Below are 15480 nucleotides of genomic sequence, written 5' to 3'. Positions count from 1 at the left end.
TGTGCATACTGTTCGTATTTGTGTTCTCGCCTCGCTGTGAAGTTCTTGAAATAAATTTTGCTGTCTAAAACCCCTGCATCGGGTGGTATTCCAAAGCCACATTGACTTGTATTGCAAATTGGGTCGAAATTCTCGTTAAAACTGCGACATGAAACGCTGGCGCAATGCATGTCGAAAAACATATCTCCGTTACATAATAACTGGTCAAATACATGAAATAAACTCTAAACAAGAACGGCACATACGGCAGCTGATTGTAAAACTCCTCAATCCCATTCAAATCTCTTTTTCGGCTTCAAACTCCTCCTTCGCGAACATTCATTAACTGAGCAACGCACAAACCCTCGGCACTGTGCAGGCTTCGACCTCAACCAATCAGGTGGCGAAGATCGGTCACGTGTGCAATGTAATGTCGGGCAGGGTGAGATGTGAGAAGTCGGTCGAGGTGGTCGACATGTTTTCCGACGATGATCGATAATCAAACGACCCTTCAAGTGGCAGAGACTCGACCCTGTGTATGACCAGGGACGGTTTGCGACTAGACGTGTTGTGATTGGCTGGCGGGTGGCTGGGCGTCATACGCAATTCCTGTTGTCACGACAATCAAAGTTAAATACATAGGCTGCGAATTTTATGGTAGTATTGACCTTTAGGGTAGGCCTTAACTAAATTTCAAAGCTTAATACTATGAGCAATTGTTTATGTAACAATGGCGACCTCTAGCGCATGTTCCAGTTGGTCTCTTTCGGCCGCCAGGCGGGTCAACATACTCTTCTGGTCGGATTTTTCTGGGGAGTTGGGCGCACTGTTCCCTGTTCTATCCTCGCCGTGGAGTTTTCGCTCAAAACTGGTTAGTCTGCAAAAAAATGTAACGGCTGTAGAATATATCCAGAAACAAACAAACTGAAAGAAATCACAAGGACACAGAACAAAACACATTATGTCAGTGCAGTGCACAAAGTTCGATGAATCCCGCTGGTTTCTTAACCTTTTTTGGATCACGAACCCCTAAATCATTCTTTGAAAAGCTACGGACCCCTTTGCATGAAACACATTGCAAAGGTCGAAAAAACATTGTGGTCTTTCACTGCCAGTAATGAAGGTGAAACCAAAGGCAACATAGTCTTCATTATACTTTCTCTTCTTCGACATTCCTTCTATGATCTGCTAAATTTTTTAACTTACTAACCTTGCCTGCTTAATGTAACCTTTCACAGCAGAAAGCACATATACTTCAATGCCAGACTTGCAATAGTAGAGTAGCTGTTATGCATTATTGCATCACAAAGTCGGTTTTGCAATTGCTCAAACTATTCGAGGTGCATGTTTGGCTGCCGTTGTGGCCTGATCAAGTGGAAACCTTAATATGTGGATTTTCGGAATAATTCTATTTCGTTTCATGGACCCCTTAATGCATCTTCTCGGACCCCTTGGGGGTTCATGGACCCAAGGTTAAGAACCCCTGGTCTAGGTTCTGCTGGGTTAATTTCATGCCTATTGTTTGGCGCATTATTGCTTTACCTTGCAAATGTACACATAACGGCTGATATTTGGGACAAGGGGTTCAAACTTGGGTATAGTTTCAGCTATCTTAAGATCTTTGTTACCAAACGATCCAAATCTTCCATTACATGCCCGAAGCCTAAGTTTAACAAACGTTGTTTTTTTCACTTACAATCGGAGCAATCCTCTTTCGCGTTCGGCTTTGTTACAGAGACTCTGCTGGAATTGGATCGACTCGAGTCGCTCATAAATTTTGTCCATCTTGAGCAGGTGAATCATTTTTGCTTCCCGGAGTTGTGAGCGTTGGGCCAAGGCATCCTCGACTTCACTGCGTGCCTTCAAGAAACAAAGGGTTTCGTTTACTATGAATTCCAAAACGTGCTTCTCACAAATGCTTTGTAAAAAATATTTCATTTTTCGTTGAAGGTTAAGCATTCGTTTTTGTTGCTTCTCACTGTGCCAAAGTTCATACAAGCCAAACGGGCATTTTAAAATTTACGACAGCGCATTTCAATGCATTTATAAAGCAGACATACTTTTGGTCCAATGAAAATTTGTAAATTTTTCAGCAGAAATGTGGATGCATTATTTACGTGTATTTCGTGGTTTACCTTTTTTGCTTCTTGCAGGCGATCAAATGTTTCAAGGACATCCCGCTTTTTCCTGTAAACTTCCCGTTCACTTTCCCGCCTCTGAAACCTCTCCAAACGTCGCTCGGAAATTTCGCATGTTTTCGCCGACATCCCTAAAAGCACGATTGCCGGTTAATTTAATTTTTTTCACCTAAAAGCACGCATCAAACAGAAAAACGTATTCTGATGTAAGTTTTTTGGTGTTCGTTTTCTAGTTATTACTGGCAAACGATTGTAATGTCCTTTTTCCAGCATAATGTATGCCAAGTGTTCGTCAAATCTAATCGGTTTAGTGAATTGAATTTTACTAAATTACCCAGTCTTGCATATGAGGGCACTGACACGAAGATACCAAATGTTACGCTAGTATTTAGTAGATATGTTTCATCAACCCACCTGTTTCAGTAACTTTAATCGCAACACTGAGAAGCGTCAGCCAGGAGAGACACGATTTCTGAGTAGCAGTTGAGAACTCGTGCTCTGACGTAATACTAAAGTCACCTTCCTTCTCGACAATTCGAAATCGGTGCTTTTGTGAACCAGTAGCTGGAAGTGCCTGCAAAAACAAACTAAGTTATAAAAACCAATTGTTTGTGGTGGTTACTAATTGTATTGTGGCTGCTTATAGCACTGCGGTGTACCTTCTGAGAACTTTTATAACGCTGCGTCAATCCCATATAGAGTTATTTTAAACACAGCCATTATTATTGACTGTGTTGTACATAATCTTCGTAGAAGTCAGCAATACTTTAAAATAGCCTGCAAAACTGCACAACAAACAATACGAGAATTGCCTACGAGGTGGCAATACACAAAAGCTGTGAGAAGAGCGCGTGAGATTAGGTGGGTGTGCTATGTGCACAAGCAAAGAGTCATGTCACCAACAAGTTTGGCAGTTTGTCTTCCATGTTAGCGCACTCCGGACGTGCGTTGCAAGCCAATGATTGACTGATCGGCCGTCAGCAACCAAAATAGCACAAGGCAATGATAACAATACAATGATAGGGAGACTGGCACTGCTACTGTAGGTACCGTTTTGTGCACGAGATGAACCACTGTATCACATCACTACGCAATTCTGCTAAGGTGTACAACTTTTGTGACAAAATGATGGGTCGTGGCCATTGTAGACGTTTTTTCGGGTTGCGACCAAAGTCACTAAACAATCTGATTACAATAAGTGCTAACCTCAATATGCATGTGATGGGATAGGTTAATCTCCTCCTTCGAGTCCAGACAAGTTTGGCCGGAGTAAAGCGTGAACTTTGACCCGTGAAGTGCGGCCCATCGTTTCTTCCACACATCGGTTTCAGGCTTGCGGACGTTGATCCAACCCTGTATCACATATCACATCATGTTATACACCATGAATACAAACATTGAGAAATCGTGGCAAACAATAACATGTCATGTTTAACTCAAATCCGGACCCGTTTGGACCAGAAAAAAGTCCATTTTTTGCAAAGATCCGAATTAACAGATGTCGATTAGTTCAAGTTATATCACTTTACAAATCATTTACATCTCGAGTTTTGTCCGAATTAGGCGAAGATCCGTATTAGCCGAGATTTACTGTATCATAAAATCGTGTTTTTTCACAAACACAAAAATGTAATCGGTAAATTGCAAAGGGTTCAAAAAGGAAGTTGGTGGCATTTTAGTTAGCGGTGAACTCTTGGTAGTGATTCACCTTTTTTATCGAGTGTCAAAACTGTGCAACAGCACTTTGCACAATTGTCAAACTGGATACTTTGAATTAAAGAGATAAACACGTGACAAATGTGTGATGAGGCATCTGATCGTGTAAGGTTGAAATTCGCTGCAATGCACGCAGAGATGAATGGAAAATGTTACAGACGACTAGTGATGATCATAATAGCAGATCACACGGCATCTAAAGTGCATAGTTGATTGTGTCAAAGTGCTCATTGACTTGTATGCTTTGATATTCAAGTTTCATTATTTAGCAAAACTAACAAAATATGATTAGGTTTTCTAAGCTAAGTTACTCCCATAATGCAATCTGACGTACTGCTAACGCGTTGGAATAATGACCCCGAGTAAACTTTTGCGAAAACATATTCGATCAGCAAATACGGTTTTAATCGGTATTTTGGACCAACTATTGGAAGCAATTAACTGTAATGCATAGTGGCACGGTGACAAACAATGAGTCACGTTGTTGTGGAAACACCAACCAAAACGAGTTGAGTAGTCTTTGTGCACTTTGTTTTCTAAGCTCGATTTCCAAACGCATAAACAATACAAGCAAAAATCACGCCTACTGTATGGTGTCCCCTAGGACGGGCCGTCATGTGCAAATAAAAATCCAGCAGCAACTTGCAAAAGTACATTCTAACCACAGTGGGAATTTGATATCCCGCGGTGCAATTTCCCTACTTACCGTTTTCATCACTTCCATGTATTCGGACAAGCAGAGGCGTTGCACGGCGCGATAAAAAGCGTGGGATCTGGCAAGTTCGGTGCCGATCAGGTCGGCGATAATTGATAAGAGCTGCTGGAAGGTAACCTGCGGAGGGAGGAAGCGTTTTGATGTGAGATGTTTGCACTAAAAAGGAAATCGGCACATTGGGATTCCTAGATACCGTTCGTACTCTTTGTTCATTTTGAGACGATCGAATTTGCGAGGAAAATGTTTAAATATGCGCACAAAATTTTACATTAACATAACAAATTTGGACACCATATTTTACGTAATGGTCAATTTTTCCCCTGTATAAGTCACATAATGCGTTTGTAATTAAAAAAAATATTTGTATTCACAAAGTAATTCATACTGATCATTTTTTATGTACCGATTTTAAGAATTGTTGTAAAAAGACATTTTATGCAAACAAAAAATATACAACTTACATGAGGTGGGTAAGAAGGCTCAAAATTGCTGTTTGAATCTGAGCTGGCATCATCATAATGTTGAGAATCTAAATCATTTGACGTCCATGCCAACCCCAGAGCAGCAAATAATTTTCGCAACAAAAGATCGGTCTGCAAGCACAGATTGTATTTTTTAAATCAGCAAAGAAGTAATTTCCAGTCAAACGAAAAGAAAACATACCTCTTCATAATCCATGCTTGGAGGATAGGTGTCTGGCTCTGTAAGGTTGTTAAAAATACAATACAACCAATAGATTGCCTGAGCTAGTTCAGGAGGGACAACTGAGTCTAGGTTATCCACAAGAGGATTGTTAAGATAGCGATCCTTGCAAATACTCCAACTATAAGCAGACAGTGCTTCAGGATCCAGTATTTTTCCTGCTGTTGTGTCCTAAAAAAGGTTAGTTATGTAACATAACCGTTTTAAAGTTGATAACAACCAACGACATGCATTTTATTTGAACGTTGTATTACAGACACTTTAATACAAATTCAAACCTACCATTACATAACTTTTGTATTTGGGAAAAGTAATTTGTGAAAACTGAATAAAATACTTCTGAATGGCTTGATCACTGTGCTGTTCAACACCAAGAACACTGGACATCACAGATGACATGCGCTATAAAACACAATGAAAATAAGTCTTTCAATCCGCATAATTTTAACCCCTAATTCTTTCAAACTTACCATAAGTCGACCTAACAGTAATTTTCCTGAGTTTCGGGTGTCAAGGGCAGCAAAGGCTTGCCACAGTGGAACCAAGGTAGTGTTGTGATAGCAACGGTGATAGAGGCAGGACTGGTGTCTTCGAAAGTGTGGTGAAGAATGTGAGTTATTGGTGAGATTGTGCATGCTTCCATCACCCAACACACTGTTGTTAATCACATCTGACACTTGCAGTTGAGATGCTGAGAAAATATGTAACAGTATAAAGAACACAATATACTAAAAAGTCGTTTACATCAATGATGTGACTACTCCATACATACTGAGAAAACTTAAACTTACAAAGCTGAACATTTAATTTACTGATCACACTATCAGTTGTTAGTTGTTGTAATCATTTGTTGCAACTATAAACAGTTTGTTTTCTACGTTTAGACAAATCTTCCTCAAAAATGATATCTTGCTAGAAAATTACATAAGCTTATCATATGTACATCCACATTGTTTACCGAGAACATCTTCAAATTCCACATTGGGCAATGGCATGTTCGGTTGATTCATTTCAGCTGGTTTAGGCCTTCTCAATGACAGTCTCCTAATACTTTTGGTACTTCTCTTCCTTTCCATCTTTATCTGACTTTTCTGGATTTCTTTTTTGCAATCTGCGATTATCTGCTTATCTCAGTTGCACAATGAAAGTGAAATCATCCCTCTAACTACTGTGCAAGATAACAACTACAGTGCACAGCAGAGGTGTCTCAGAGGGTCAAAGAAAAAAAATGCAACTTAATTCCCTGTACAGGGCAAACAAAGGAAGTGTAATTATCTTTGATCACCACTAAACTTCTCAGCAGGAGACTCAGACTCAAGCTAATAGGCAATGCAGGCCACAAATAAACACTTGCTCACTGCTAAGCAGATTAAATCCTGATGACATGAGATGTATGCCTTAGACCACCAACCACAATCTCTTTCACACCCACATGCCACATCAACAAGACGCTGACTTGAAAAAACACAGGCACCTGACCAATACTAATTCACTTGCCAACAGGCAAAATCTAATAATGTCACTGAGCCTTGAAAAAATACACCAGGGCACATAGCAACAAAACATCTACCTGCCAGACTCAATAGTGAAAATCACAGCAGGAAATTTGATTGCCTTCCATTCCATATTAGCAGCTGGTATCTAGCAGGGATTTGCTGCCAGTTCACTAGCATTTATAATTACTGTCTGACTGAGGGAAAAACAATGGGACGTGACTAGTACTTCCTGTGCACTAAACCACCATGTGTGTGCATGCACTGTTAACATTAATTAGTCATTAAAACTTCAACCTTTTATCCGAAGTACTAAAGGGCAACAATACAAAAACTGGTATTGATAACAAATTAATTTAACTATGAAAGGTTCAACAGTCCAACTACACCATGTTGATTGGTTGTACATTCCAGTGCTAACACTGAAATAGGACAGGCGTCATTGCAAACATGCAGGTCATGTCATTGTTTAGGTATAAGGAACTAACACTTTGCTGACCTGTTTTATGTCAACTTTGTTGAACTCTTTACTGCTTGTTTTATTTGAGTGTCGTAAACCTACTTCTTTTAGTGCTAACAATCTAACTGTTCTACAATTAGTCACATAGCTTACACCTTGTATCCAAACATAAATTTGAACTGGTAACTAACTTCTAATTCCATTTAGTTCAATTTGTCAGTATGATTTAATACTGATAAGTTTTGTGTGCATGTACACTAAAACATGTTCTACCAGTGGCTGTTTCATTCAGGGAAGCACATGTTTACATTCCCTACTATAACAATACAGCAGATACAAGGTACATTCTAAACATGACACTGCTTAACTATAACTACCACCACAAAGCACAACTGCTTTGCTTGGTAGAGTAGGCAGGCAATTTATATCACACTCATTTCCTTTCAAGCTTACTTGATTGTCATGATGGCCAGCATTTAACATGTCATGATATCTGAACACCAGGAGTAGTATGTAATTGCTCCCTTGCGCCGCTTCTCCTCAGACCAGTGTGCCACCTACAAGTAACCAGGCCTGTAATTATTTAAGAGCAGTGCTTTGTGGTGTAACTATGACATATATGGCTTTGTTGCAGTACACTTGTAAACAGTAATAATGGGATCATAATAATTTTAACACTTCAATGTGATATCATACACAATTCAATTATTCCCCATTATGAATTATAGTCTAAAAAAACTTTTACATTTTCTTACAAACAATAACTAGGGTTGAATTCTCCAGATTGCAATCGCAATACACTTCATTCTCTTTATTGATAATTAAGATACTACAGTATGACCCCTCTGTTTGAACTTTATTTAATATATGAGTTTGGCAAGAAGGAGAAAATATGTTTTGCCAACAATGAAAAAAGATTCTAGATCATTTTTGAACATAATTTTCTGATCAAAAGGAAATTCCTTTTTAAACTTTTAACATTATTGGATACTCTGGTTTAAACATAAACAAATGAAATCACTTACATCCAAGAAAAATAGATGAGCTGCAAGAAGTTTCAAAAAAATATATTTACAAAAGCAGCAGTGTTTGGGGTTAGCATTAAAATGTCAACTAGAACGTGTCTTCAATTAGATTTGCCAGATGTGGTTGCAGAAGTGTTTAACGACTTAATAGTTGAGCTTAAATCCTCCAGGTTTTCTAGCAACGTTGACATGTTTTCTTGACGTTGCTTCTGATTGGCCGGTGAGTCCTCAGCATCATTATAATCAATCTGACTATCTAACCCAAAGTGCAACCGAGCCAATTTTCCTTGCTTACTACGAATGTTCTCCATTTTTTGTATCACATTATCATCTCCAAAAGCCTTTATTTTTCCACTTCGAAATGCAAAAAGTAAGTCTTGAAGATCCTGTTTCATTAACTGCATGTCTGGAAAAGAACAGTTGCCCTGAGAAGATGGTACCCCCTCTTCAGGAACTGACTGCATGGTGGGTTGTGTCCTTAAAATCTTAGCATGTTGCTTTCTTTCTGCCATATTTTTAAAATTAAATTGCCTATTTAGGTAAATCTGCAAAAACAGTAAAATTTGGAAATGAAGTATGATTGAACAGGCAGTAAGTATAATGTTTATGTCAAAAGACAACACAAAATACCGTACATAAATATACTTTGTACGAAACGTGTCAATATGTTTTCAAAAGCAAGCAAAAAAATCCGTTTTTCATTGTTTGAAAATTATCTGTAAGATTACACCTTTAAAATACACCAGTCCGTGCACACAACGTTGTTGACAAGAGACACAAAAGTAAGCACCATAATGATATCACAGTGTAACCTACTGAAATCCCATTAGCCCAGTTCCTTTAAAGCCCCTTTCTGGTTCAACATTTTTTACCGATTCAAGTATAACAGGCAAATTGTCAGGATTGGGTTCATCCTCAATCAATGTTATTGTGCAATTTGGATAAATAAACAGGCTACCTAATGAGGCAGTATCATCAGAAAGCAATTTTCCATTGAACCATAGATTTTGGTCAAAAGGTGGAACAGAGTAAAAACTCATGATTTTCAGTTTAAGATCCCTGAGGGTCATGGAAGATGAAATGTCAGAAAGTTTCTTTTCACCGCGGGTACATCTCCGAGCTCTACGAGAGGGTTTTCCTTCTGCAGATTCACATGTAAAACTGGTGCCTGAATTTGTTTCTTCTGTCTGGATACCAGAAACTTTCTGGATGTACACATCAGCATTATTGTATTCATAAAGCAACTGCTTCTGTTTGTTGGCAAGATCGTTTATGCATTCTGCACAAAGTTCAGGACTGTAGAGAATCTGTGACTTATCATATGTTTTGTGTGATTCTGCAGCATTGCAGACTTTTTTCTTGCACTTTTGTGATACATTTGATTGGATCAAGACTGACATTTCAGCAGTGGGATTTTGTTTTTGAAGTTCCTTATTCTGAACATTATTTACTGCAGGATCATCAATTTTATGGAGCATAACAGAACACTCCATCATGGAAGGCTTGGATAATTTAATGGCATAGTCAATGACAAAGTGTTTTTTCACCTTTTTCCACTCTTCACTCCAAACCAAAACCAACTGTGGCATGTTGGCTTCATTACTTGGAAAACAATTTACCATATCCAAAGGATTGTAAAGTAGCCTAAAATGTTGGCACAAAAACTCAACGTTGCTCATTTTAGATATAGGTTCATGCCTTGTGGGTTGGCGCACAAACTCCCGCCACTCTTCCAATGCATTTGCAGACAAAACATAGATTGTTTGACAGCTTTCATCTGACGAATTGGAAAGAAATGCATTTATCTGCGGTCGGTTTTTATTGAGAAACAATTGATGTAAGTCTGACTTCTGCTCTTGTGAAAGTTTTTTAATTGCAAGCAGTTTTTCTTCTTCTAGCTGAGATTCTTTCATACAAGAAGCACAAGAATCAGAATCGCCTTTAATTTGATGACAGTCTGGAAAGTAGGTGCTCAAAATTTTCCATACATATTCTGGTACAAGCTGATAACTTGCTGCCAATGTGGATAAACTTCCATGCAAGCATAAAATATCAGAATTAAATACAAATTCATCTGAATCACTGTTCTCTGAAGCTGAACCATTCACATCAGGAATATCAGACATCTTGGTTGCATGTTGGAGACGTATATTTTTAAGAGCCATGGATTTCCATTTGCGTAGGGATACCTTGCCAACATAAAAACAGTTTTTTGTATCAGATTGTATGCCTAGGTTTTTGATGAATTGACCTATAACTTCTGAATCACTCACCAATTGCCGTTTCTTACGCAATAGTAGGCATCGGTTTTCAACACAAGGCTTACACACATTCAATTTGAACCTTGGTAGATCATTACATTCAGCAAACAGTATATCTGCTGCCTGCTTAGGAATGTATTTCATTGTAGGAACTTTGTCAACATGCAAATTTCCATGGCAACAAATTAATGAGTTAGCATTTTTTAACAAACCCTTGTGTGGCCGGTTAGGGTTGAGGTAGTATTTAAGCTGAGATACATGAATCCATTCATGATCATCGCTCTCAGTCTCCAAAGTTTTTACAAAATTCAGCATGCTTTTGCGGTAATTTAGAGCCTTCAGTTGGTCTTCATGGACCGCAGTTAATCTTACTGTTGCTTGTTGTTGGAATTGGATGTTGTGCTCATCAACCATGTGCTTTATTCTTTCTGGAATTGCTACACATCTGTTACTGGGTAATAAACTGCTTGTTTGAACATACACCAGCATATAGACATCCTTGGATGAATGGTGACCCTTTGAAAGACGTTGCTTTTTCGGTAAAGGGCCATAAGCTTCACTCCAGAGATTTTCTTCCCCCTTGTTAGCATCAAGATCAAGCTTTGTGCCGGTCTTCATTTTTACCACTGATTCATCATTAAATTTATACCAGTTTTCATTTGCAGTATCTTTTATGTGTGCAATGTAATGTCCTGATGAAGCGCTTGGGCCCCTGTGAATTAGGACTGCAGACAACTGATACTGTAGTTCTCTTTGCTCCAAGTTGCTCATATTTTCATTTCCATTTAATATTGATGAAAAATCCAGCGTGTCAGGAAAGGTTAAACTTGTCACAATTTTGTGTCTCTGTTGGGAGGATTTATCATAAACAAACCTAAGAAGCTGCAGACTTAATGTTTGTGGAAGTTTTTTGAGGAAAATTTGCCTAACAGCATCCCTTTTGCATGTACATGCATCACAGTGATATTGATTTTCACCACAAAGCATTTCTTTTTTTAAAAACTCCATGATGCACTCTTTTAATTCTTTGTGGCCTTGTATATTGAGGTCAAGTTCATAGAACCTTGATGGTCGTGATGTGATTGTTTGGCAAGACAAGCATTTAGTCTGGTATTCATATTCCCCACAAAACTGGTGCTGAATGACAGATGAAAGTGTGGAGTTTGTTTCCAAAACACCCATAAACAGCTTGGAAAACTCCTGGGCATCTTGCTGCAAATCAGTGGGAAGTCCTAAACTTTGAATGAATGAAGATGGGTCAATACTTTTGCATATGCTGCCACCAAGAAGTCCGAACACCAACTGGAGCTGCCCACAAACGACTTGCTGATAATTGCCAGTAATGTCGCAGTCACTTTCATTTAAAGAATATATTGCATTTCGAAAGTTGACATTGTGCAACCATAACTGCAAATATGTGTTTACATAACAAGTTGCTCCAAGGTTTTTTAGCCCAACAAGATCACCTGGCTTTCTTTGCTCAGCTTCAATTTCCTTTTGGACTTTAGCAACTTCCTGTTCATTGATCAGGCTTATATTCGAATTTGTCCAATATGACTGACCTAATGCATGCAAGCACTTTGGATTTCCTTGGCAATTCTTTTTAGGATTTTGACAAGAGGGAGTTTTCAATCTGTAGGATGTTAAAATGTTATCCTCTGTAATCTGTGTCAAGTCTTTTGCCTCTGTCCATTGCCAAAACTGAGCTTCAGTTGATTTGGCTGCAGAGCCCTTTTTCCCCATTCCAAGAAAGTGTTACGTAGCTGTTTTTTGTTTATCAAAAACAGAGGTAAGTATCAGTATCATATGTCACTAAAGCACCGAAAAATAAAGTCAAAATCAGTAAGAAAGCAACTCATGTAACCAACTGCAATATTCGCTTTTTTGCTACAAAATTACAAATAGTTACTGCTTTCGGCTTGCTATGTTTATAAACACCCTTTTTCCAGAAATGTACGTTTTCAAAACTATTTTGCTACGTTAAAAAAAAATAAAATAGCTTTCCATAACAATTACATAGATATCAAACAAGGCCGGTTTTCACACTTTTTCAAGATATGACTTTTTCAAGAAAAAGCAAATGCCATTTTAAACAGTCAAGTTTTATTTACATTCCTAAGTTGTGATTAAAAAGATTAAAAAGCAAAAAAAACTGCAGTTCGTTGATTTGCTGCCAATGGCATCATTGATCCCAAACGATTTGATTAAGTCTGGTTTGATCCAGCAGTGGGCGGGTCCTACATGCGACGGGCAAAGATGGCAGTATGGCATGGTACACAAAGAAAGCAGAGGCAAAAGGTACAGACACGGTACGATGTTACGGTCCTCCACCAAAGTGTACCACCGTACCAAAAGCGTACCGTACCACCGTACTGACGCATTATAAGTGTTTATAAATAATATTGAAATTGCCTGAAACTCGAATTTAAATTGTTTATGACATGATTTCATCACAATGTCACTGTACCAAAAGAGAATTCAAAAAGTTGATGACGTCACTGCCTAATATTTAGTGCTTACGGGGCTGACCGCTAAGCAAAATGAGGGTTACATGCACTGTGGGCCTATTACTAAAACACGCACATGACAATAACAGAGATTAACTCGGCAATGGAGATCAGTGTTCACGATAGAGATCAGTGTTTTTTTTATAAATAGAGATCAGTGTTCACGAGCCTATCGTAAAAAAGTAAATGCATCCACCTTTTATTTCGAATGAGCGAGTTTTGTAGAGGGGCAGCCCCCTTTAGGTACCATCTCGTACCTCATGTACGGTACAAACTACAAAGTAAGACTTTGGTACGGTACGGTGGTACGGAACGTTTTGATTTTGTACATTTGGTACGGTACGGTTTTGCAGTAGGCTACGCTGTTCGTAACGAGTTGCGTGGTACGGTCAACCCAGTACGTACCGTACCGTTCTGCCATCCTTGGCGACGTGTCCTATCTGGGTGGGTCCTAAATGGGATTGTAACGAAAAATTTTAATTTTAAAACGACAAAATATAAAAAATAGCAGCAACCTTTTGCAAATGTTGCCAATAACTAATACAAGTACTAACAATATATTTTTGCGTTTCGGAGGGCCTATAAAGCAGATTTGTTACCAAAACCAACAATTTACGTTTAACGTGTGTGTGAAAACAGCAAAATTATACATTGTATATGAAGCTCGTTAAATATAAAACGCTTCGTCATTCTGTTTTCGTCTGTAAATAGGTATGGTGTCACAATGACTAGCGAATTCACGGTTCTTCTTCCTCTGTTATACGTCGTTTCCTGCGCGGTATGTACAGGTTCTGTTTGCGAACTGTTGTGCGGCTGACAAAAGTAGACGGTTCTTTGGTTCCTGTTGCAAGCGCTGTGTTACCTCGAGTCTTAATATCAAGCGGAACAATTAAAATGGCACAAAACGGTAAGAAATAAATGTATCTGATGATTTTGTTTGTTTTCCATATGTTGGCCGAAATTTGTGGCGCGGCAGTGCGGCACCATCCGGACTTTGCTAAGGAGGCTCATGCAGTCGCTTTTCATTTAGTGTCAGTCTATGCACTGTTGTATGAAATATCTCCAAGTTGTCATAAATATAATGATTTAAGACAGTTATTGCCCAGGTGTGCATTTGTGCTACCCCTTGTTTTGTGTAACTGTTTTTTATTCAACACAATCAATGTATTCACTCAACCTATTTACCAAGCAGTAAAAATAGCAGTATGAAATGTAAATGGATATTGTGGATGATAGTAACAACAGGTCTTGTTGATATTGTGTATTCAAACAACTCATTGTATTCAGATGAGGAACTGAAAAAACGACTTACAACTTTGCAGTATCGTGTTACCCAAGAACATGGAACCGAACCGTATGTTAAATTGCATAGCTGAATATATTGCATGGTTTAAATAACACCTGTATTGTATTACAGACCATTTACAGGGAAGTATGAGAAAAACAAGAAAGAAGGAACATACAAATGCATCGTGTGTGGTACAGAGCTCTTCAAGTAAATTTGCAGTGTTTTTTGGTTGACATATGCTTTTTCAAATCTTTATGTTGTATTGGCAAATGGGTCTTCTTCTAGTTTTCGTTTTTTTTATGGGAGAGTAACTTGTTTTTTCCCCTGCAAGTTGTCCTTAGACTTTTAGGTTATTACCGGTTGTGCACCACAAACAAACACTGTGTGTGTATATATATATAGTAAATCAAAATGTAGTTGATTGCTTGTGCAGTAAATTAGTTTTTCAAAATGTTGTCGCAATGTTTAAATGCTCTAACTTAATTACAACCCACTGCACCCCTGAAGTATGAATACAATTGGGACTGATAAAATTATGGCTTGTTAAACTCATCAATAATTTTAAGGTCTGGCCACAAATATGATTCTGGTTCTGGTTGGCCATCATTTTACCAACCATCTGGCAAAGAGGCAGTAGAAGAGCGGACAGATAAAAGTCTAGGAAGATCCAGAACTGAAGTGGTTTGCAACAAAGTAAGCAAACACAGTTTACAATTAAATGAGATTGGGCTACATAAAAAACAATTTTACTTTTTTAATGCAGTGCAAAGCTCATCTTGGACATGTCTTCAATGATGGCCCAGCACCAACTGGTGAGAGATATTGCATCAACAGTGCATCACTGTCATTTGACCAGAAAAAGAAAGATGAATTGTAAACCTCTGGATTTACTAATGTGTTTGTTGTTTATATAGCCCTTGTTATCAAGCTTAATAATCCAAATGGAGTTTTATTGATCCATTGTGTTGTTCCTCTTCAGTGAAACACTACACTGTAAATATTGTGTTCTCTTGCATCATTTTATGTGTTTCATTTGCAAATTTTGTAATTTATATTGATGAGTCGCTGCGGGCAAATATAATGAACTCCTGACCATTTCCAGGTCAAAAAATATAACTTGAGTGGATACTTGTTAAAGCTTAAACCTGTGCAGGTGTTTGTTTGTGAGCTGCTTTCCTCTCTGCTAGTATGTCAGA

At 38.3% G+C, this 15480-nt stretch overlaps 4 protein-coding genes across 5 annotated transcripts; 1 reads left to right on the top strand and 3 right to left on the bottom strand.

Annotated features, from left to right (window-relative positions):
• Positions 1–88: 88 nt before the first annotated feature.
• Positions 89–8294, bottom strand: LOC145212732 (differentially expressed in FDCP 6 homolog). 2 transcript variants are annotated; one of them, XM_080080967.1, is made up of 13 exons: positions 8229–8294; positions 7657–7760; positions 5721–5941; positions 5533–5652; positions 5212–5421; positions 5010–5141; positions 4540–4665; positions 3324–3470; positions 2532–2691; positions 2115–2248; positions 1676–1839; positions 718–856; positions 89–588 (listed from the first exon to the last, which is right to left on the bottom strand). In XM_080080967.1, the coding sequence occupies exons 3-13, from the start codon at positions 5883–5885 to the stop codon at positions 394–396; spliced, it is 1692 nt and encodes a 563-aa protein (XP_079937093.1). In that variant the 5' UTR covers positions 5886–5941; positions 7657–7760; positions 8229–8294; the 3' UTR covers positions 89–393. The 2 variants fall into 2 exon arrangements, with proteins under 2 accessions (XP_079937093.1, XP_079937092.1); XM_080080966.1 differs by lacking the exons at positions 7657–7760; positions 8229–8294 and adding an exon at positions 6209–7004.
• LOC145212735 (coiled-coil domain-containing protein 28B-like) lies at positions 8000–8749 on the bottom strand. The gene has a single exon (XM_080080969.1). It carries the CDS (start codon positions 8738–8740, stop codon positions 8330–8332), a length of 411 nt encoding a protein of 136 aa, XP_079937095.1. The 5' UTR covers positions 8741–8749; the 3' UTR covers positions 8000–8329.
• A 23-nt stretch (positions 8750–8772) lies between these two features.
• On the bottom strand, positions 8773–12370 carry LOC145212731 (ubiquitin carboxyl-terminal hydrolase 48-like). Its single transcript, XM_080080965.1, has 2 exons — positions 10502–12370; positions 8773–10417 (listed from the first exon to the last, which is right to left on the bottom strand). Exons 1-2 carry the CDS (start codon positions 12230–12232, stop codon positions 9041–9043), a joined length of 3108 nt encoding a protein of 1035 aa, XP_079937091.1. The 5' UTR covers positions 12233–12370; the 3' UTR covers positions 8773–9040.
• Positions 12371–13696: 1326 nt separating this feature from the next.
• LOC145213557 (peptide methionine sulfoxide reductase MsrB-like) lies at positions 13697–15400 on the top strand. The gene is made up of 5 exons (XM_080081882.1): positions 13697–13903; positions 14284–14350; positions 14414–14491; positions 14851–14977; positions 15048–15400. Exons 1-5 carry the CDS (start codon positions 13777–13779, stop codon positions 15159–15161), a joined length of 513 nt encoding a protein of 170 aa, XP_079938008.1. The 5' UTR covers positions 13697–13776; the 3' UTR covers positions 15162–15400.
• Positions 15401–15480: the final 80 nt, after the last annotated feature.

The sequence above is a fragment of the Phallusia mammillata genome, chromosome 2 (genome assembly GCF_965637545.1).
Source record: "Phallusia mammillata chromosome 2, kaPhaMamm4.hap1.1, whole genome shotgun sequence".
Taxonomy (NCBI): Eukaryota; Metazoa; Chordata; class Ascidiacea; order Phlebobranchia; family Ascidiidae; genus Phallusia; species Phallusia mammillata.
This window is presented reverse-complemented; position numbering and strand designations above follow the sequence as displayed.

Coding starts and splice junctions, on each gene's coding strand:
- LOC145212732 (XM_080080966.1), bottom strand. CDS start 6,326: ATGGAAAGGAAGAGAAGTACCAAAAGTATTAGGAGACTGTCATTGAGA. Junction 5,142..5,211: donor CAAGCATGGATTATGAAGAG/GTATGTTTTCTT, acceptor CTGTGCTTGCAG/ACCGATCTTTTGTTGCGAAA. Junction 2,249..2,531: donor GATTAAAGTTACTGAAACAG/GTGGGTTGATGA, acceptor TCGTGCTTTTAG/GGATGTCGGCGAAAACATGC.
- LOC145212735 (XM_080080969.1), bottom strand. CDS start 8,740: ATGGCAGAAAGAAAGCAACATGCTAAGATTTTAAGGACACAACCCACC.
- LOC145212731 (XM_080080965.1), bottom strand. CDS start 12,232: ATGGGGAAAAAGGGCTCTGCAGCCAAATCAACTGAAGCTCAGTTTTGG. Junction 10,418..10,501: donor TGCGTAAGAAACGGCAATTG/GTGAGTGATTCA, acceptor TATGTTGGCAAG/GTATCCCTACGCAAATGGAA.
- LOC145213557 (XM_080081882.1), top strand. CDS start 13,777: ATGTACAGGTTCTGTTTGCGAACTGTTGTGCGGCTGACAAAAGTAGAC. Junction 14,351..14,413: donor CAAGAACATGGAACCGAACC/GTATGTTAAATT, acceptor ATTGTATTACAG/ACCATTTACAGGGAAGTATG. Junction 14,492..14,850: donor TGTGGTACAGAGCTCTTCAA/GTAAATTTGCAG, acceptor AATAATTTTAAG/GTCTGGCCACAAATATGATT.